The sequence below is a fragment of the Dermacentor silvarum genome, chromosome 1, assembly GCF_013339745.2.
Source record: "Dermacentor silvarum isolate Dsil-2018 chromosome 1, BIME_Dsil_1.4, whole genome shotgun sequence".
In the NCBI taxonomy this organism is placed as follows: domain Eukaryota; kingdom Metazoa; phylum Arthropoda; class Arachnida; order Ixodida; family Ixodidae; genus Dermacentor; species Dermacentor silvarum.
Window position 1 is genome coordinate 140,280,493 of NC_051154.1, and position 23,681 is coordinate 140,304,173.

Below are 23,681 nucleotides of genomic sequence, written 5' to 3' on the forward strand. Positions count from 1 at the left end.
GCGGCAACTTGCCGTCCGCGGCATGACGCGTGCGTTTTTTGCCGCTAGCATGACCGTACCCTTAGACGCGGTCGTCAGCTCCTCTCGCACGTTTTCACTCGCACATACAGCATACGGCGCGCGGCGACTGCGTTTATTGCCCTTGGACTTTATACGGAACATCTATGAGCCAAAACCTATTTTAGGGCCACAACGCGTCATAGACATCATCTTTAGATAGCAAACACGGATCTCAAGGACCATACTTTTGCTGGCAGAAACCGAAAATACGTCATAGTTGTCGCCCCTGGCACTTTGGGCGGCCAATGCCATCGTCAAGCCACCAAGCCAAGCGACATGAAAAGTCAAAATGGCCGCAAACGAAGAGCAAGCGTCATCGTGACGCTTGCTCTTCGTTTCCGATGCCTCGCGCTTGTGCGAAACGACACGCATCCACGCATCCGGTACCTGGTGTGACATTCCAAGGATAAGTGCTTCGACTAAAACGGAAAACGGGTGTGCGTTACAATTGAGGGCGTGTTAGAATCGAGTAAATATGCTAAGCGTTTTTTTTTCGAATTTTCGTGCCGAACCTGCATATAACGAAATGCTCTTTATAACGAATTTTTTCGGGAATTTGTCAATTTCGTTATATCCAGGTTTAACTTTATAATGATATATCGGTTATAACGATGAGTCGACTTAAGAGTATCAACTTATACATTAGGGCTATGAGAAAAAAAAACATATACAGTGTAGACCGCTTATAACGTAAGTTGCCGGAGTCGTGAATATCTGCACTATAAGCGGTACAGCACTATAACCAAAACAGTGATTTTCAAGCCCTGCATGTATGCAAAACATGTAGACCAAGCAGCCGCGCGTATCCAAGAATCAAAGCATGCGACTGGGAGTTTTGCATCCGTTTAAATTTACGAACGTTGAAAGGTTATGTCCAAGTACCCACAATCTTCGCATGAAGCAGACAAAGTAATAATTTTTAAATATGTCTCAGTTTCGCCCGAAAGGCGAAGCATTAATTGCGATAGCAAATTGGTAGAGAGCTATAAGGAGTAGAGATAGTAGTTTTATCGGCTGCATAAACTTGACACATTCGCTTACTAACTGAATTAACAAGCGTGGTGTCAACGCGCACAAGCAAACATGAATCGACTCGATGACCGCAGACAACCACTGTCAAAACGCGGGCGTGGGGAAACGCAGCCGCCGCAGCGAGAGAGGGTGCATGCGGTCTATCGCCCTATCGCTTCAACGGAAACTGAGCGGCGTAAGCACAGCGCATACAAAGGTCAGAGCCGTGTGGAGATGGCTTTCAAAATACGGTGCGCGCGACGACACCAACAGCCGGCGCAGGCGCGAACGCATTTCTTGGCAGAATAGAAGCCGCCTCCCCCCCCCTCCCTCTCGTGCTGCCTTCCCGCTTTGCTCCTTTCGCGTGGGCGATTGCGTCGCCAGTTCCCCTTGCGCCCGGTTGCAAGATACGCATTTGGTGCCGCAGCAAAGCGTTGCCCCCCCCCCCCTCCCTCCCATACCCCCACGGCCTTTCCCGCGATAGAAGTCGCGTTTGCCCTCCGCTGTGCGTTCGCTCTCTGTGAAGGCGCGCGTCCCCCGCGCGCTTTCACTCGCACATACGGCGCGCGGCGACGATTTTATCGCCCTTGGACTCATGCTCCATGTCTCATACTCCTCCTCCGCATCGCCCTCGTTGATCTCCTCTCCCATCGGCGGGTGCACCTCGTTGAGAAGCGTGCTCGCTACCGCCCTTGTCAGCGAGATTTTCCCGCATAAGCCGCATTATAACCGGTATTTCATCTCCCGCGGCTGGACTGTAAGCGGTATGCGTATACATGGAGTGCTATGGGAAAATTAACGGGAGTCTGAAAAGACCGTACTATATCCGGTCCTGCACTATAAGCAGTTACGTTAGAAGTGGTCTATACTGTACAACGATATGTTATTCTCCGCATATTGGATATAACGATTTAAATTTTGCTTCTGGGCGGCGTTTTTCATGCAGAATAATTGTGAAATTTGCGTTCCTAAGTTGCCCTTAACCGAGACAGCGCAAAAGTTTGCCTAAGTGAGTTCGTACCTGCCGCCATTACCGCGCAGCGCATCCCACCTGTGCGCCGATTGCGAAAGCCACGGAGAACATCCCAAATTGGCACACCGTGCACAAGATGGCGCCAGCCGCTTCGCGTCCGCGTCGCTGGAGGTCGTGCAAGCATCCAGAGGAGGAGGAGGAGAAGAGGGGGGGGGGGTGAAGAAAGCGATAAGCAATGCGCAGCCTGCGCTTATTTTACAATTTCCCTCTCACAGCGAGCTCGGAAGTGCGCCACGGAAGCAGCGGGAGGTGCACCCACAAAGCGCAAAGCTGTATCTGTTGAGACGGAGCTGCAAATTTTGCAAGACACGAAGAAGTACGAGCTTGCGCAGTCGGTGATATCGACGATTATGAAAACCGGGAGCGCCATGATCATGAAGGCTAGAGGCAGTGGCCATGCCGATCAACGGAAAAGGCGAGCTTTGTGTGCCAGGACGAAACCTCTGTGAGCGAAACTAACATGGTGGAAAGCGCTGACATTATCGAACTCTGGGAGCACGCTGCTACCGACGATGGAATAGGTGGTGCTTCCATGGAGGAGTTTCTGAGTCCAGATAGTGCTGCCTCGTTCTGCGAAGAGATCTTTGACGGGGCGATCGTTGTCGCGACAGACGGCGGCGTTGTGCGACAGAGGGAACGACAGCAGCGGCAGTGCCGACGAGATGGACAATGGCCCGTCTTTGACACCGACCCCGATGATCAACCGAAGTGCAATGTCGTCGATCGAGTCGCTCATTGATTTCATGCACGCTAAATTATAGCCGCCAGTGTTCGCGCAGTAGCTGGAGGCGATGCACCCGAAACTTCCGCGAAAGAAAGTGCAGATTTCTGACTACTATTTCGGCGCGCCTAACAATTGAGACGCTATTTAAAAGAACAAATAAACATTTTATTTTTGACAGCCTACTTTCTACAACATCTATTTTTTATAGCACGTGGCAAATTTGGTTTCGTGACTGCAAAGGTATATTCGGCATTTCTTTTAACGGCAGTCCAGATATAGCGATGATCGGTTACAACGATCGGATTTTTCGTTTTTCTTGATATCATTATAAGTGGGCTGCACTGTACGAGTAGATATTCGATTCGGCAATGGTATTATTTGAACGTTCACCATTCGTTTCGATTCAGTGATATTTGAGCATTCACACACCCCTAGTTATAAAGTAACATTATTTTCTTCCTGTCATATAATGACACTGGTCGGCCTTCGTGGTACTGCAACGCTCGAGTAATGACTATCCACCCATAGAGATGCCGATATAAAATGCATGCAAACCAAATTCCAAAACTCAACGTAACAACAAAGCACACTGGTCAAACCTAAGTGCTTTGTTACAACTCACTCAGTGGTGCTGTCGCAATTCACATACCCTAGCTTGGCTATGTTGAAAGTTCATTAGGAATGAAATGAATGAATGTGTGTGGTTTAGTGGCGCAAGGGCCAGGTATGGCCAAAGAGCGCCATGCCAGTGTTTGTTAGTTCGCAGTGAAGTGATGAATTCTGAGAAGTAGATGTGACAGGGCTGTAAAGGGGCCTAAAAATAATCGCTGTAAAGTGCGTAAAATATACATGTACTAAAATCATGGCAATGACTAATGAGGTGTACTATGCAATGAAGAATGCATTGAAAGAGAATGACACGATATTTAAAATATTTAAGATGCAGTGATTATTAAGAAGCACTACTGCCTAGACAGAGCCCTTGAACCACAAGGGCCTGGAGGCATGTGCTATAAGAAACTATCACAGCGGCATCCTCTGGAGAGAGGATGCGCTACGAACTAGTTGGGCTAATAACATGCAGGACCACATCGTTCAAGAAATCGACGACTGCTTTGGCATTAAAAATCGGTTCTTCGCCAAGAAACATAATGGGGTGAAGCGGGACATGATATCGATATGCTTGTGAAAAATATTTCTTCCTTTCTGTTTCGGCTTCCCGGCACTCCACGAGGACATGGAGGACAGTCAGCCTCTCACCACATCTACCACAGGTTGGTGGTTCACTACCAGTAAGCAAAAAATTGTGGGTACCATATGTATGTCCTATTCTGAGACGACAGAATAGGACATCAGTTCGTCGTGTTTTCGTTACGGGAGGCCAGAAACCTAACTGTGGTTTAATGAAGTGAAGCTTATTATTTATTTCAGTGTCCCACAAGCGTTGCCAGTGGCTTCGCAGTTTCTTTCGCAGGAAAGGCTTCAAATCTGTCGAAGGAACAGCAGTTGTAGGGTTAATAGCCTGAGATATAACAGATGTGGCCATTTGGTCTGCTCGAACATTACCTTCAATGCCTCTATGGCCTGGCACCCAGCATATAATCACATGCTGGTTAGATATATACGCTTTACACAGAATGGAATAGAGCTCATTAAGTACAGGGTTTTTGTGTTTACAGAGTGATTGCAATGCTTTCACAACACTTTGCGAGTCTGTAAATATGATAGTCTTTTTAAGTTTTGATTTCATTATATACTTTACAGCCGATAATATAGCATAGGCCTCAGCCGTGAAGATACTTGTCTCCGGGTGCAGCACACCGGATACCGAAAACGATGGACCGATGGCTGCATAAGTTACCCCGGCATGTGACTTGGAAGCGTCTGTGTAAAACTCTGTACACGAGTATTTAGATTGGAGCTCTAAGAAATGCATTCTAATGTGTGCCTCTGGCGCGTGTTTAGTGACCTCTACGAACGATGTGTCACACTCTATGAGCTGCCACTGCCACGGCGGCAACAGTTTCGCTGGAGCCATAGGACATTGCTCAAGCAGTGGAACACCCATTTCCTCACTAAGATTCCTCACACGCAAAGCGAACGGCTTTCTCGCTGCAGGTCGATTATGGAAGAGTGTGGCAGCGGTCACGTCATTTATAGTTGAATAAGAAGGATGTTCAATGTTTGCTTGTATTTTCAGAAAATATGCAAAACTGCTGTATGACCGCTGCAGATGAAGTGACCACTGATTCGACTCTACGTAGAGGCTCTGGATTGGACTTGTCCTGAAAGCACCGGTCGCGAGACGGATACCCAGGTGGTGGACGGGGTCTAGGATTTTTAACGCACTTGGCGTTGCAGAATTGTAAATTATTGACCCGTAATCAAGGCGTGAGAGGACAAGACTTTTATACAAGTTAAGCAAACACTTTCGATCACTACCCCAAGTCGTACGCGACAGAAGCTTTAAAAGGTTCATTGTCTTCAGGCATTTTGCCCTCAGATGCTTAAGATGGGGAATAAATGTGAGTTTACAATCTAAAATGATTCCTAAAAACTTGTGCTCGCTGCTCACAGAGAGTGCATCTCCTTTGATTGCAATACTTGGGACTGGCGTTACGCCTCTCTTGTTAGTAAAGAGTACGCACGTGCTCTTCTGGGCATTTACTTTGAAACCATTTTCGTCTGCCCATTCGGACAATTTGTTTATTCCAAGCTGCACTTGTCGTTCGCAGATGGCAATATTGCATGACTTGAAGGCTATTTGCACATCGTCGACATAAATTGAATAAAACATTGTGTGTGGAATGACTTTGTGCAGGGAATTCATTTTTACAATAAATAGTGTGCAACTAAGCACGCCTCCCTGTGGCACACCGGTCTCTTGGGTGAATGACTTAGACAAAGCGTTGCCCACTCTTACGCGGAATGTGCGATTAGATAGGTAACTTTCGATTGTATTTAACATGTTGCCACGGACACCCATCGCCCAGAGATCTCGGAGAATGCCGTAGCGCCATGTCGTGTCGTAAGCTTTTTCTAGGTCGAGAAACACTGAGAGGCAGAACTGCTTATGTATAAAAGCATCCCTGATATAAGACTCAATGCGAACAAGGTGGTCTGTCGTGGACATGCCTTCCCTGAAACCACATTGCAAGGGGTCTAGTAGTTTGTTATATTCAAGGAAACAGATTAAGCGCCTGTTTATCATTTTTTCAAATAGTTTGCACAGGCAGCTTGTTAGCGCTATTGGCCTATAGCTGCTGGCTAGGGATGGGTCTTTGCCTTGTTTAAGCACGGGGATGACTATGGCCTCCTTCCACGAAGACGGGATATACCCATCCGCCCACATGGCATTAAAAAGATACAGGAGTGTTTTCAGTGTTTCAGGATGTACGTACTTAATCATTTCATATATGACACGATCACCACCTGGCGCCGAGTTATTGCAGCAAGCGAGGGATGCCTTAAGTTCAGTTAAAGTAAATGGATAGTTGTAGGCCTCACTCGATGATTCTTTACGTTTAAGGGGCTGGCGCTCTTCGCGTTCTTTGATCCTCAGGAATGTTTTTGTGTAATGGGACGCACTGGATACATGTTCGAAGTGTTCGCCCAGACAGTCTGCCTGGTCTTCCAGGCTCTCACCTTGGGTACTGACTAAGGGGAGTGGGTGTACCTCCCGGCCTTTTAATTTATTTACTCTATTCCACACTTTTGTCTCATCAGTGTAAGAATTTATACCGGATATATACTTTTCCCAACTCTCCCTTTTAGCTCGTCGACGCGTTCTTCTACCCTGGGACTTTATTTGTTTGAAAGTAATCAAGTTTTCGGCAGTTGGTGAGTCGCGAAGTCGTACCCAAGCCTTGTTTTGATTTTTCCGGGCTTGTTTACATTCTTCATTCCACCACGGAATGCGACGTTTATTCGCAAGTCCGTTTGTTTGACGGATGCATTTCGTGGCAGCGTCAATTATAAAGGCAGTTATATAGGCCACAGCGTCTTCTATATTAAAGGAGGAAATATCATCCGTGGTTAGATATGTAAGTTCCCGGAAAAGTTCCCAGTTACCCGTGTCAACCTTCCATCGGGGAATGTGTGGTGAGCATATATCTTGTTTTGTTAAGTTTATTATAATTGGGAAGTGGTCGCTCCCAAAGGGGTTCTTGAGAACGGACCACTCCAGGTATGGAATTATTGTACTCGACACGATACTTAAATCTATAGAGGAATATGTATTATGCGCCACGCTGTAGTACGTTGGCTCTTTCTTATTAAGCAAACATGCTCCTGAGGAAAAAAGAAAGTTTTCAATTAGGCGACCTCTCGCATCGCAACGCGAGTCTCCCCACAAAGTGTTATGTGCATTTAAATCTCCGACAACAATGTATGGAGCCGGAAGTTCATCTATATAGTTTTGAAATTCGGTTTTATTAAGTTGATAACTGGGAGGGATGTATATAGAACTGATAGTGATTAGCTTGTCAAAAAGCACCCCTTGGACAGCAACTGCCTCTAGGGGCGTACGAAGTTTTATTTCCCTACAGGCAACAGCTCTGTCGACTATGATAGCTACACCACCGGATGACACAACAGTGTCCTCGCGGTCTTTGCGAAAAATAGCATATTGTCTGAGGAAATTTGTATCTGTACGTTTGAGGTGTGTTTCTTGAACACACAGCACCCTGGGACTAAATTTGCGGAGGAGTTCTTTAACGTCGTCAAGATTTTGAAGAAGACCTCTAACGTTCCAATGAACTACTTGAGTGCCCATATTAAAAAGAGTTTTGTGCTGTGTGTTTACGAAAAGAGAGTTAGCTTACAGAACCCTTTAGGGGCCCTGTAATGCGGGGTTTCTCTTTTTTGGAGCGGTCGAGAGATTCTCGCCGCTCCTTAGGCGCTGGCTGCGCCGTCTGGCTAGAAGATGTGTCCATCGGCTCTTGCGGCGCGCTGGACACCCGCTCTTGAGAGCGGTTTGTTCGCGTTGAAGGCCTCGTCTCAAGAGACGAGACCCTTGAGGCCACCAGCCCGGAGGTCGATGGCCCCTTCTTCTGAGATGGCGGAGCAGCACTAGCTGCAGCCGCCGAGGGGGCGGATGGCGTCACCGCTGGCTCACTACGCGTGTGCCAGACAGCCGCCGAAGGCCGTTGTGGCGCAGCCCCCTGACGCGTCACATCGGCAAAGCTGGTTTTTGGCAGGTAGGACACCTGCCTTCGTGCCTCTTTGAACGAAATATTTTGTTTAACTTTAATCGTGACAATTTCCTTTTCTTTTTTCCAGGATGGGCAGGACCGCGAGTACGCGGCGTGCTCCCCTTCACAGTTTACACAATGTGGGGTGTTATTGCACGTATCAGACGTGTGTTCAGAAGCACTGCATTTGGCGCAAGTAGTTCGACCGCGACAGCTCTGTGAGCTATGGCCAAATCTCTGGCATTTGAAACATCGCAGGGGGTTAGGAATATACGGCCTGACTCTGATTTTCACGTAGCCTGCCTCGATAGTCTCGGGCAGTACACTTGTGCCGAAGGTTAGAATGAGATGCTTGGTCAGAATTTCTTTTCCGTCACGCCTCATCTTAATTCTTTTGACATTAATGACATTTTGGTCATTCCAGCCCTCTAATAGTTCTGCTTCACTTAGCTCCATCAAATCATCATCCGAAACTACACCACGACTGGTGTTCATAGTGCGGTGCGGGGTCACAGTGATGGGAAAGTCTCCAATGGATACTAGGTTCTGTAGTTTCTCAAGTTGTTTCATATGTCGGAGTTCAAGAAGGAGGTCGCCGCTAGCCAATTTCGTAGCTTTGTAGCCGGCTCCTATTGTCTCTGTCAGGCATTTTGAAACGAGGAAGGGAGAGATCGCTCTCACTGCCTTTTCAGATTTTACGCTGTGTATGACGTGGTAGCGGGGAAAGTTTTCTTTGTGGTGCCCAAAAAATTGAAACACTTCTTCGGTGCGCCCCCTTTTCTGGGGGCGATCGGGTAACGCAGGGAAAGAGTAAGCCATAAAAATAATATTCATTCGGCAGGAACGCCAGCCACCCACCATGGAGCCCAACAAGGGGACGATGTAGGACCTGTAAACACAAGTCCCACAAACGCCAGCTGTACGTTCCCGCTATAACCAAATACGTATAACCAAGGGTGGTTATGACACACAAGGTTAACCCTCGCCGCCAGGAAAGTTAGAAGTAAATGGAAGAGAAAAGAAGACAGGATAGATTGAAAGTGAGAGAGAAAGACGAAGATTTAAGAGGAGGATAGGAAAAGGCAACTGCCGATTTCCCCTGGGTGGGTCAGCCCAGGGGTGCCGTCTATGTGAAGCAGAGGCCGAAGAGGTGTGTTGCCTCCGCCGGGGGGCCTTAAAGGTCCAAACACCCGGCCTCGGCTCAACCCCCAGGATCCCCCTTTCCCCAGACACGGCTAAGCCGCGCACGGCTACACGCGGGAGGGTCCAACCCCCATGTGCTCGGGTCCGTGGTGTCGCAGCACACCAAACGCCTGCTCACGCAGACGCCCCTGCGGGGAAAGTTCATTAGGAAGCTTACTAACATTTAAAGACTAGTATTATAATAAGGCTGAATGCAGATTCCTAGCCTTCAAGGCAGGCAGATTGCATAATCATGGGCAGAACATGCCACATTTACAAGCACCCATTTGAGAAAGTGTAAATACCACTCACCCACGACCAATGTTGTCTGGCCGTCCACCATCCGAAAGGGCAATCGTCAGAGTGCGCGAATGGTCTGCCAGCACACGATAGGCCATGTCAATACCGTCAACATCGTCTTTCCCAACTTTGCCACTGTACGGTCTCACACCTGTAGCCTATGGGCAGCAGCAACAGATACCACAAAACTTTTAAGAAAGTTGCTCCCTTCAAAATGTCTAACCCGTTCAGAGCTCAGAGAAAATAGGAAAAAGTTGCAAATAATGCTGAACATCATCAATCAAAGACACCACATCTTTTAACCTTGCAATGTCCAAGCAGTTTCCACATCAAGAAAAATTAAAACCACTTGTTCACCTTGATTTGAGAACTGAACACCACAAAAAAAAAAAAAAACAATTTTTTTAGTTATAACTTAGTACAGTAATTAATTAGTTTTATTTGGTTTGCTGAACAATCCACAATTGAAAACTCTCTCCAGCGTATCAAAAACATTACTGCAGGCTTTGTGAAGTTTCCAGCGCTGAAATCAGAATTTTGAGGAATCAAACTCAGCATAGCATATATTATACATTGCGCCATTACAGGGTTAAAATCCGCTAGGCCTACAACAACAAAGTGAAAAAGTGACATTAAAACGGCATCTGCATGCCCTTCTCACAGATTCTAAAGCATACCTCAGCAAGCTTTAAAGAGACGCTAAAGAGAAACACTAAATCAGTTTAGACTTATAAAGTACAGTGTAACCTAATCCACACGTTCTGAAAAAACAAAAAACAAAACAAAAAAAAAACTACCAACTGGGAAAACATACAATCTGAAGTCACAAAAGTTTGACAGACTCAACTGTGATCAATGTCTACGTAAGGAGAAGCATTGCGCCAATCGTTGCAGCACAAGACGCCGACGCTAAAGAGCTGATGGGGCCTAAGCAGCTCAAGACACGTGTTGTCGTTTTTGCGGCGTTGGCAAGCTTATGCTTACGCTCCTCGGAATTCGGCCTGGGTCGGCAGCTCCCTCAGGGGCAACTCCTTGGTGGGAAATTTTGACCGTGCTCACTCAGCACGAATTCAGCTCGTGGGGCTCGAGGGGCCTAGATGCCCGCTGTCATTTTTCTATTGCGTGGTGTTTGACTGCGACGAGAATCCGAAACGAAATCAAGCTGGTGGGTAATGCCAGAATACAATGCTGCCAGAGCGAAACATGACACTGACTTCACACCGCCTGCACCAGAGAACAGTGGCACGTTTGGGCTATCGCCTATTAAAAGCGTGCAGTACACTTCCGATGGCACTACGCCAAGCACGCTGTAACACCGATAGGTGAAAATGCTTTTCGCAATGGGTTGGCAGTGACAGCTGTGAATGCGGCATGCAACGACCCGCGAGGAGATTTACTGGTACCACAAAAGGAAACTGAGCGCACTGGCATTTTCATGCGACACGGGGAGGCGAGTACTGCAGGGAAGACGCTGTGGCAGGCGACTACTGTTCTCGATCACGCGCGCCTCGTGCCTTTTCTTGTTTACATGGGATATAGCAACCGGAAAATGTATTATATGATTACAGTTTGGCGATGTACTAAACATTAGTGCTGAAATGTCACGTTTGCGGGGACATATCAACCAGTAAAAAAGAAACAAAACTGTATTGGGTCATTTTTTGTGTTCTCCATCGTGAACGTTGGCGCCGGGAATTCATACAAAACGGGATCGTCTCAACGAGGTTCTACTGTATTCTTGTCAAAACAATATTTTTGTTAATGTCGTGGTAATAGGTTGATCAGTAGAATATAAAATGAAGGTGAAAGTTTCATTTTTTTAATGTTGCGCTAAAACCCCAGCTGCCGTATTAATGTGACATCCCAAATTTTCTATGCATTTTTTCGCATTTGTGCTGCTGTTGCTCGCAGAGTTCTCAATGCTTGTCGAGTTCAGTCTATGGCTCCTTTATACTACAATGCAGTCCATCTTGAGACAGACAGACAGACAATAAACTTTATTTTCCATCTTGAGAGGTAAAAAATTAACTACGGTAGTCTCAAACAGACACCAGCAAAATTCATGATTTCACGGCAAGCTAGTGTGGGAACTTCAAAGTAGTGCCGCTACCAGTCTTTTGTTTCTGCGTCTTTTCTGGCTAAGCTTCTTCTCAAAGTAAGAGTGGCTTTTTTTTAGCATAATATAGAAGAGTAACTTAATAATACAGCTCAAATTATTTGTCTCTTCAATGTTTTCTTCCAGTCAGTTTAATAATACCGCTCAAATTATTTGTCTCTTTAGTGTTCCTTTGAGTCAATTGAGCAATAAATGTTCTGACAAATGCATAATAAAATACAATGCCTAGATAAGCTGGACTCATCAATCGTTACAGAAAGGACGAAATATAAAATAGGACTCAAGAGAACCACAATGCTTCTAGACATCCAAAAACTGGCAAGATTTTATATTAATGTGTTCATGTCAGCCCTAATATTAATGACCGTCAACAATCACTAAACAAAAGAATCTCAAAGAACTCTACTCAAAGACTACAAAAAAGCTTTGCAGAAAAAAAATTAAATATATAAATAAAAAGGTCCTAAATGTAAGCACAAATGCTACTCCTACCTTTTGGATGGCCTCAAAGATCGGCACAAAAATGTCCGTGTCATAGTTTGAAGGCTTGTCCTGAATGACAGACACCAATCGTTCAAATCCCATACCAGTGTCCACATGCTGTTTTGGCAGCAGCCTCAGTGAGCCATCCGTTTCTCTGGAATAGGATGGTAATACGAGTTAAATGATTTTTAGTGCATTAGCAAGCAACAGGCTGAAAAGAAAAATGCTTGGTCCTGCCTTTGTTATGTTGAATTTTCCAGCGAGTATATCCAATCAGCATACTATACACTTCAACCTCGATATAACCAACTTCGATAAAACGAAATTCGCACACGTCTCCTCTTCTAGCCCAGGCTGTCACCGTGACTGAGTGAAAACGCACCTCCCTATCTTGGAGGTTATCCAAAGCAAATGCAATGCTTAGTAGAGCCGATATGGCTATGGCGTCACGTGTTGAGTGTTCCCACACATACAGGAGGCCACATAATCTCAAGCTTTGGAGATGCATTGAAGCGAAAGACAGGCAAAGTGTCCGCTCCTCTCTGCCTGCACTCTTGATAGAGTCTTCCCACTACAGGCGACACTATCAGCCACGACAGCGGAGTGGACGAGACAGCTTCGCAGGCTTCGCTTCGTATCGCCGATGTGAAGATATCATTGAAACAGCATGAAACTGTGTCTTTGGTAGCTGACTCTCAAATTCAACAGAATTAAACATTTTTTTCACAATGAAATTCGTTTTCTCCACTTGCCCGATAAGTAAAAATTTACAGCCCCTTCCACGTAAGAAAAATCTGCCAGTGACTGTACTCATTTGCATAAAAGGTCGAATCACAATATAACGAAATTTCAACACAATGAAGAGGGTTGCCAATTTTACCGGCTTCATTATATCGAGGTTTAACTGTATTTGGTTTTCCCATGACTTATGTAGGCAGTCCAGAGGTAATTTTCGTGTGATCAGGTCTTCTCTGCTCAACAGAGGAGGAAGTTGTGGCAAATATTTCACCGTGAGTAGAGAAGGTATGTCAGTACACAGTATCACCAAGTTCCCAAGAAAATAGATTTGTTAATAAAGACCTAGATAACTTGAGGCTAATGTGGTAGAAAAAAAAATAAGGTGTCATACAGTTCAATTCCTGAATACTAAATAAATTATCCACCAGAGCACTTCAGGATGAAACTGAACTTTGATGTATTTAAATATTTTGCAACCAAGTTGCCTAGCACATTAAGAAAATTGGCTACCTGTCAGGTTGACAAAATACAATAACACACAATAACTACTCACAATTTAAGTCCTTCAATGTCTTAATGCCTCTCTGTAGACTTGCGTTGTACAAAAGCACTTATATGTACCATCATACAATAAGGGCTGCCACGAAACTCAGTTTCATACTTCATAGGCAACACTACGAAGGTCACGCAATTCGTGAAGTCAAGCAATTCGTGCAGTCAAACAAGTAGTGCAGTCGCAACTGAGTACAGTAGAACCTCGTTTATATGATCCCTTATTGTAAGATTTCCCGGCGCCAACGTTCGTGATGAAGAACACAAAAAATTACCCGAATACAGTTCCACAGTTTCACTCAATTTCACCGGTTAGTATGTTCCTGGAAAACACAATCTTTTGGCGCCAACGTTCAGTACATCGCCAAACTGCGATCGTTACGCTTCTTTTTTTACTGGTTTATACGTCCCTACCAACATGATATTTCAACACTAACATTTATTACATCGCCAAACTGTGATTGCGTAATACATTTTCCGGTCATTAGATCCCATGTGAACAAGAAAAGTTACGAGGCGCGCTTGATCGAGAACAGTAGCCGCCTGCCACAGCAGTTTCACCGCAGTACTCACCCGCCTGTGTCAAATGAAAATGCCGGCACACACTCAGTTTCCTTTTCTGGTACCAGCAAATCTCCTCGCGGGTCGTTGCACGGCCCATTCAGAGCTATCGTAGCCAACCATGTTGCGATAAGCATCTTCAACAATCTGTTTCCCAGAGCATGTGGCGTAGTGCCACTCAGAGGGTACCACACGCTTTTATTAGGCGATAACACAAACGTGACGCTATTCCTTGGTGTAGCCAGTGCAAAGCGGGCGTCAAGTTTCTCTCTATCGGCATCGTACTCTGGCATTGCCCACCAGCTTAATGTCATTTCGATTTCCTGTCACCGCCTTAAAACATTACGCAATAAGAAAACAGCAAAGTGCATCTCTGGCCGCTTGAGCCCCACCAGCTCGACGCGCATCGGCCTCTCGTGCCGCCACGATCCTCGCCGAGGGGGCATGTCGAAACTCCCAACCAAAATGCACCACCTGAAGAAGCTGCTGAACCAAGCCGAATTCAAGGAGCGCAAATGTAAGCTTGTCAAAGCCGCAAAACCGACAACGTTCGTCTTGAGCTGCTTGGGACCCAGCAGTTCAGCACGTGTCAGCGTCTCATGCTGCAACGATTCGCGCAACACTTTGCCTTACGTACATATCAACTACACAGCTCAGTCTGCCAATTTCTTTAGTGGCTTCAGATCATACGTTTTCCTGGTTAGTACATTTTTTTCACAGAACGTATAAACGAGGTTCTACTGATAAGCGAGTACATGCACCTGTAGCTAACAAAATGTAGCATGTGACATCTATGCAGCCTGCATGCCAAATGCGACCTACAGAGCTCTTTGCACAACTTGGGTGGCCCTTTTACATATGCAATAATCACTCCACTAGTTTACTACGACTTGGCAAACCCACCACTTTCCCCCTCCCTAAACGTGCCAAAGCACAGCCTAGTTGAGGCACGAGTTTGAGACCCTTGCCCTACGATGCCCTGTGCACTAAGCATGCTTTAAGCATGGTTGCAAAAGCCAATGGCTCTATTTGATGAATCCACTAGTAAGATTCTGTGCAATTTCATGTGTGAGTTAACACTTTTAAGAAAGACGATGAAAGAGAGGTACACTCACTTGCAAAAGATTAAGTATCAGCGGTGTGTCTGCTAAATATGCTACAATAAAACTGCTCACCTGTTGTACTGGATGAACACTAGGTTCCAGATTTCAAGGACCTCAGGAACATCAGCATTGACAAGATGGGCAACGTTGCGACCACCAATACGGTCATAGTGAATTTCAGAGCATGGTCCACAAGGGCCAGTCTCACCCATTTCCCAGAAGTTATCTTTCATGCTCCCAGGCAAAATGCGATCTTCAGGAATACTAGGACAAAAAAAGAAGTCAACAAGTAAGTAAAAACTGACAAAGTGAAAGATAAACAAAGAGTGCAAATGTTATGTTAAAAAGGTAAGAAAAACCACAAACAGAAAATTATGGAAGTCAGGATCAACCCAATGTAAAAGTGGCAACCACATGGAACATATTTTTATCATATTTTTGACAAGGCAGTACCACATCCTTTTCATGCTTTCATTATGGCCTAAACAGCAACTATTTTATTAGAAGTCTTTTATTATGGCCAGAATTGATATAAAGAAATATTCATTTTAATCTATATTAACAGCTTTCAGCTGAGATTGCAGCATGGTCATTGCACAGGGTAAAATGCACACACCAATGCCACACAGAAGATATTGTGAAGGAGTGACAAGGGAAAAAGTAAGAGAATGTTTATGTAGAAGCAATGTAAAGATTCATGTAGGCAAGATTGCCGAAGAGAAACACGTGCAATGTCCTGTTCACCATCGTCGTCACCTTCCATACGAGAGAAGCAGCTCGTCACAATATGTTCTACGTAATTGCCACTTAGAAACAACGCAATATCCTTGTCTGAAATAAATTCTGGGGTTTTACATGCCAAAACCACCATCTGAATATCCTTGTCGAAAGACATGCGTTACATACGCATCTCAACCATAAAATTGAAAGTGACAAATAACTACTAAAACCATGGACTTATCTAAATCTGATAATTGCACAGACATGAACAAAAGTAATCAGGGGAACCCAAAGGGCTCGAATGTGCTGTCACACATTCCAATGACCATAATGACCATGAAAACCAAAAGCCACTGATATTGCCTGTTTCCCTAAAAAATTTTAAAAATTAAATTATGGGGTTTTACGTGCCAAAACCACCATCTGATTATGAAGAACGCCATAGTGGGGAAACTACAGATTAATTTGGACCACCTGGGGTTCTTTAACGTGCACCTAAACCTAAGTACATGGGTGTTTTCTGCATTTCACCGCCATCAAAATGCGGCCGCCGTGGCCGGAATTTGATCCTGCGACCTCGTGCTCAGCAGCGTTACACCACCTGTTTCCCTTCCTCTAGCACAAAGGAGCCAATGAGGCTGGTGTATCTCAATGGCCTTTGGTTACAGTGCTCATTGAAAGCAAGCATGTGACAGGGGTATTAAACGACCTTCAATTCTGGGGTTTTACATGCAACAACCACAATATGATTATGAGGCACACCGTAGAGGGAGATTCCTGATTAATTTTGACCACGTGCGGTTCTTCACATGCACCCAATGCACAGTACATGAGTATTTTTGCTTTTCACCCCCACAGAAATGTGGCCGCTGTGCCCGCGATTTTATCCCACGCCTTCAGGCTTAGCAGCACAACGCCAAAGCCACTACACCACCATGGCGGGTGGGTATTATACAAGCACATGAAGCCAAGGAAAGCACAGGGGAGATGAACTCTTACTTTTATTAAACATTTCCTGCATTTAAAGAAAAGAAATCAGGGAATCACAAACTTAAATATATATTTGTATTTTGAGAGATTAAAAAAAATGAAAGAGTACATCTTCCCTAGGCTTTCCTTTCCCTGGCTTCATTTTCATTATCTGTTGGCTTGATATGGCCACTTAGAGATAGTACTTTTGTCCCATTTTGTGCAATACACACAAGACTTTGCAAATTAGTTGAAATATTTGTTGGCACTGAAAAAGAACCTGCAATGACATATAATAAACTGACTATGCATCTCTCTGTTTATGCACATGCCTGTCTGCATCTGTGCATATGTCGAACATTTGTGTACAAAAATTTTGGTCTTGTTTGCAACCACAATGCCACTCCTACGAGAATAAATGCATTTGCTTTGCTTTGTCCTTGCCTAGACTTTACTACCTACTACATCTCTTGTCCATAATTCTGCTCCAATTTGCATGCCATGCTTACCATTTCTAATGCTGCAGCTAAGAACATTTCCTGCAAATGAAGATCATTTAACGTGCATTGGCATCCCATTGCCAGATCTGAGAAAGTAAAATTCAAATTTTCAGCTTTGTTCATGGTTTGCTTCATAGCGGAAAGTTTCAACCAATATAGCACACCTTAATATTAAAATAAATTCCAGAGTTTAACATCCCAAGGCAATTTGCAGGCTATGAGAGATGTCGTAATGGGGGGCTCCAAAATAATTTTGAACATCTGAAGTTCTTTAATGAGCACACAAAGCACAGTGCACAAGCACTTTCTGCATTCTGCCCCCATCATAATGCAGCCACCATGGCTAATATTAACACAGTCGAGCTGCATGCAGGATTTCCTAATATATCTGCTGGGCAAGGACTTACCCAAGCTTCTTCCAGATTTCTTTGCACTCCAAGTCTGGCTCCAAACCAGCTGCTTCATTGCCTCCAAAGTAGGTAACATAAAGGCGATCTGGCTGTAGTTTGAACACATCTGTGAGCAGCTCCCACGCCCAGGCACATATTTCTTTCTGCAGCAAAAATATAGGTGTTGCAATTAAGTTAGGGAGGCTCCTCACACACACATCCACTTCCAAAACCTGCAGAAGTTGTCAACGTGACCAACCAAATGCAAACATAACATAGCGAGCTAGATCAGCAAGAGCACCATTAAATCTAAACCCCTGCTATGCAGGAGATGCCTTACCTTGAAAAAGTCGCCAAATGACCAATTGCCAAGCATCTCGAAGAATGTATGATGGTAGACATCCTTTCCCACATCATCCAAGTCATTGTGCTTCCCACCAGCACGGATACACTTCTGTGTGTCCACAACCCGTTTGTACCTGCCTGCTTCACTGTTGGGGTCAACTGTTCCCAAAAAGATTGGCTTGAACTACATATTAAAAATGAAAAAAAAAAAAAAAGACAGTCAGAAGATATAACTCGTTTCACCAAAAGTAACTACACAAAAGTACTTTTTTTCTTTCACAGAAGCTTAATTCTCAATTCACAGATGCCATGTGACAGTAGTAGAGCAAAATCCAGTCAAAATGAATTCGGATACAGTGAGTTATGTACAATACTGAACCACCACAACTGCATGAACATTATCAACGTTGAATACATATTGCTTAACATTGAATAAACTGAGCTCTGAGCACTTACTTCCACCACAAAATGTGCATGCTTTCATTCTCATAAGCTGAGTCAGCAGCGTCTACAACTGACTCAGCAACACAAACTCTTGGTCTCAACCAATGATGTGCTTAGCCTCATCTGCCTTTCAAGCATAAATGACAACCATGCACACATGCACTAAATTCGCAAACTGGTAAGTGCCCACTATTGCAAAGCCACTTTAGTTTTAAAGTAATCCATAAAAATTTAAGTTAGCTAAAGGAGAGGCTCTGTGTGTGAAAACATTTCTCACTTTATTAAAACTGTTTAACATGAATTTCTTGAACTCGATTTTGCTAAAATGGTTCATAATTAGCATGGTTCAGGAGCTGAGCACAAAAAAATGTACCGACGATTATAATACCCCCTAATGCGAAATTTTAGCGCAGCTCTATACGTGCTTTCATTTCGCGATATATATCGGCTGGCGCGGACAATCTGTCTCGTGCAGCCCGTTGCAAATAGAGCGAAGTCTGGCACGACTGCCTCGTTAATTGGGATATCGCAAGAGCCAGCGTGTGGTTGATGCATGGGTGCGATTCACAGCAACCGCCGCCGACAGACCTCCCAAACGACATGCGCTACTCTGACACCATCACGTAGCCATAGTCGCCGCACTACGCTTTTCTTCTCACTTTTTTGTCATAACCTCCTCCTCCGCTTTCCTCCTCACATGTTTCATCCCTCGCTACACTCCGCGTTCACTTTCAAAATATTTCGCTGCGCTCATTCACTCGGTTACACCAACGCTTTCTGCAAGAACAGGCGCCTAAGAGCTGCGCTCTAAAGTTTTGTAGCTTTTGCTATGCAGTGAAGTTAGCCACTATGCCTGTGCAATGCAGTGAGGCAGGCACTCCATAACGAAAACATCTTTATTTGCCGAAAAGACATTTCTCCTGCCCCTGTCTTCTTGCTTTGATGCAATTATACAACTGCTTGGGTAAAAATGCTTGCAACCATTCTCGTGATTACCATCTGCTGGATCAGCTGCTCAATTAAAAGTATGTTGGTCTCGTCAAGCACTCTGAACTAGCACCAGAACTTCCCGACAGTGTGTCAGCCACACCTAATAATCCACGAATGAATTCACACAGACTGTGCTCATGCAGTAAAAAATAACAATGAAGGCCAGTCTACACAGACACTCAGGCTGTCAACACCATACTCGCATCTGAGTGAAAATTGTAAAGGCATGGCGCACTAACCCTTTGTAGTATCTATGTTGTGAAGACCCTTATGAACAAAAGAAACTTGCAGAGAACAGAACTGACAACTGCTCTTTCTAACAGTTGAATATAAACACCAAAACATAGCTAATATTTGAGTGCATGCTGAGTTTTGAGGTCTCAGTAATAAAACACGGCAGTGGGAGCTGAAAATACGAGTGACCCGATACACTATTTTAACATATACACACTTTTACGCAGCACACATAAAAAGTCCATGTCAAATGCTATTCATTTCAAGAATTGCAATGTAGGCCCGAGGCTAGGCTTGGTGACATCTAAGGTCAGGATTTCTTTATCAAGGCTCCCATATGTGCTGGAAAACCACAAAAGCAACAAAAACTGACAAAGTTCCACCTCCAAGCTCTTCAATGGGTGGTACTGCATGTAAAGAAACATAACATAAATGCCCTGGAGCTTGAAAAGTTCAAGAACCAAACAGACTGTTTTTATTGCACGATAAGGAAGTAGGCGAAGAGTTCTCAGCATGGCAAAAGTAGTCTGTTATGTTTGTGTTTTACATGCTATAGAGTATACTAGAAACTCCCACAAATATTATGTTGGGAGACAAAAGTGCATATCTAACCCTTAGTTTCACACTACAAGAAATTGCACTAACCTGGTTCATGCCAGCATTCGTAAAAAGAAGTGTAGGGTCATCGTGAGGAATCACTGATGATGATTTAACATACACATGGTCATACTTCTGGACAAAGAAGTCCATAAACTTCTGACGTATCTCAGCTGCAGAGGTCATTATGATAGTTCTGTAAAGAAAAAATTCGGCAGAACCCATCTCACGATGACTGTCAATGGTAATGCATTTAGCACTTAATAAAGCGACACACTGTATTGCCGCTGTCAAAACGAGTTACATATGAGGCGTGCACTTCCCTAAGAACACTTGGTGGCATCTAGCGGCTGCACCGCAATGCCTACGCATGGCCTCCAAAATGCATGGCACACCGGTGCGTGCGAATGCTGAGAAATGCTTCATGCAGCAGCCAGGATCTTCTATCACGCTTCTTTCTGGACACGCTGCGCCATGTAGTGGCGCTGCTTGGCCTCCAAAACGAGAAGTGGGGCGCACCGGCACAGCCTGCTAAAGCATCAGGTTACGGTCCTTGAGGAACCATTGTGAAGTGGGTTCGTTTCTGCCCAGCATTGGATAAATTTAAAGGATCTTTTTTTGTCATTGTAGAGCGGCACACAACCAATGACACACAACCCAGTGACCCAAGTTACCATGAAGAAGGTTTAATGAAGACCAGCAAAGACCGATTGCCCCATTTCCAGTGCTCCATCAAAGAGTTTCATTGAAGAGTGGTACAAATGCAGTCCAGCATCTACAGTGACCCATGTCAGTGGGAAAGAGGTTCGTTAGCTGCACATATGTATACATTGCCATATACTAAGTGACTCAAGTTGGTCCGACGAGTGGTTTCGAACCCTGTTCCCTCAGCACAGCAGCCCGACGCTCTTACCATTCAACCATGGACTATACAGCGAACCAGGTTGGCGGGAAAGTGGTTAAATACAAACATAGATACATAGATATATAGCCCCCGGAAAGTCCGTTATTGAATCCTCAACACAAGTGAACACAGGTCTAATTTGGTCCTTCAATATGCAAATTCATGTCGAGCAAATGAAATGTATTTGTACTTGTGTATGCTTATATAACTAGAGCACTTATGCAAGCTTTCATAACTGAGAGCGGGTACGTCGCTGGCGCTTCTAATAAAATGCGTTCCATGACGTTGCGATTAAATAGGATATCTCATAGCACTATGCATTTCGGCCATGTGAACAGCGGGAATATTCCCTGCGCCTTAAAATTACAGCGCACACATCGCCACACCAAAAAGGCGGAAATACGAAACCACAGCCCACATACACAACTAATTAACACTGGACGAGAAATGTCTTCGTATCACGTATTTGAATACCGCAATACCCAGAGATTTTGATTGCAAATAGCAGAAATCAAATATTTTCGATGAAACACAGTTAGGTATGCAGCACACATTTAACCCTGTAATGCCCAAGCAGTTTCACGCCATTTATTTTTCGCCATGAAGAGTACGTTTGCAGAAAGAAAAAAAACTAATGTTTTGTTTCAGACATAACTACTGTATTAATTAATGAATTAGTAATTGGTTTGCTAAACTATCCACCACGGAAACTTTACTCCAGCACATCAACAACGCAACTATGGGCTCTGCATTAAGTTTCCCGCGCTTCAATCAGCATTTTGAGGTATTACTGAGTTAAGTGAGAAACGGCATTCAGTAACAGCTTTTAAGCAAGTCCACAAGATTGCGTAATAAACTGATCGCTGACAGTGCAGCCACGTGAAGTCTAGTGCCACTTTCGCATATGCCAGCTTGGCAGACACGCCGGCACGATGGTATGATAGCACGCTGAGACCGGTTCTAATGTGAACTTCAAGGCATTGCATTGTTCAAGGTAACCCGATTTGAAACTTCCGGGCACGCATAACTCAAAAATAAATCATTGAGACTGCTAAACCCCACATATACCTCCTTCATAAGAAGACCAAGAATACGTCATTCTTCGCGTTAAAATAATTGTTTCTAAGGTCTTGTTTTTATTCCAACGTTTTCACAGAGAAACAACTGCTTGCATGCGACATAAGGGGGCGAACAAGTTGTTCTTTGCAATTAATAGCAAGTTTGTTTGTTTTTACTACGAAGTTGATTTACTGTCTTTTAGTGGTCATAAAACTGAAACTTCTCGTTCAATTTCATAGACATGCGTGTTCTATCGCCAAACTTACCATACGCTCAGCATGCTGGACAAAATACAGATTACCAGAAGGTTATCAATGCCGCGGTGATCTAACCAAAAATGAAAAGGTGAGACATAAAAGTCGTCGAAGATCATACCTCTCACGACGCGGCCGAGCTGCTCCGTAAAACACGCAACACGTGCCTATGACAGAAACCGCACGACAACTTCAGCGGCTTGAGTTACAGTCGGTGTTGATGATGCAACTGGCCTGGCGCGAGACGAGAGAGCCCAAGCACCCAAGTACATGGCCTCCGAGACCAAACCGCAAAACGGAGTAAATTTTGGGGTCCATGCTGACTACGGAGTGTTCAGCGCCATTCTGTGGCGCCACAATACAATGAAGGTAATGTAGCTTAGTTCATGAATGTATTTAAATATTTAAATACACCACAAAGGTCACAAATGTTAAAAGATTGAGCTTGTCGACATCCTCCCAGAAACGAGCACCAACCAGAAAGCGCGTTGCCTGCTTCCGCTTAAAGGCGCGAAAATCGAAATGAGCGCAACTGTCAAAAAGTAAGAGACACAAGGCGTTCTTTTCATTCTTTTTGGGAAGTTGTATTAAAAGAAAGTGCACTTAGCGTCGCAAGTTGGCCCTCGATCATGTGTGCTTTATTTTTTTTTTAATCCTGTTTGACGTTTACTATATAAAATATTGGCCCTTCGTGTACTATCGGAGCGCACACAGCCGTCCTGCATACATTAACTTAAAATACTTTTGTTCTTTTTTTTTTATATGCAGCCAGAACTGAGATAGAGCTGCATTATTGCTGTCTATTTATGCCTAAGAAAATCGGTTGCGTCGGGGCCAGCACAGAAGTAAAGCACTAGCATGCTTGAATGTCAACGCCTCTTGTTTAAAAAATGTGTCGTTAGAACGCTCACTGGGACTCGAAAAGAGAAAAACAAATAATAAAACCACCTGAACCTTTATAATTTCCCTTAATTAATTTCCCGAGACATGCCTTTCTTATTTCGCAAATGCCCTTCGTGACACTGCACCGTTTCCCAACTATATAGCGCTAGCGCTCCAAATGCCTTATCTTGAAGTATAACACATACAGTGCTTAGGAAGACGTTTTATATGCGTGTATCTCAGTCATTTTGTGTTTCCATCTTGTTTTCACTGCTTGCTTGAAGGAGACGTCCAATTCACACTTGCCCATTCCGCAGATTCCAGATTGTCGCAGTGTGC

The 23,681-nt window shown here is 44.5% G+C and overlaps 1 protein-coding gene across 1 annotated transcript in view; it reads right to left on the reverse strand.

The window, feature by feature from the left end:
* The window catches only part of LOC119436141 (alanine--tRNA ligase, cytoplasmic-like), a 76,332-nt gene extending 53,636 nt beyond the window's left edge, over positions 1-22,696 (reverse strand). Inside the window, exons 1-7 of the mRNA XM_037702902.2 lie at positions 22,582-22,696; positions 20,292-20,439; positions 17,974-18,162; positions 17,652-17,797; positions 15,128-15,319; positions 12,111-12,255; positions 9,515-9,660 (exon numbers count right to left, since the gene is read on the reverse strand). Coding sequence (XP_037558830.1) covers positions 9,515-9,660; positions 12,111-12,255; positions 15,128-15,319; positions 17,652-17,797; positions 17,974-18,162; positions 20,292-20,429 — 956 coding nt within the window. The 5' untranslated portion in view covers positions 20,430-20,439; positions 22,582-22,696. The remainder of the gene's footprint in view (positions 1-9,514; positions 9,661-12,110; positions 12,256-15,127; positions 15,320-17,651; positions 17,798-17,973; positions 18,163-20,291; positions 20,440-22,581) is intronic.
* Between the last annotated feature and the right edge of the window lie 985 nt (positions 22,697-23,681).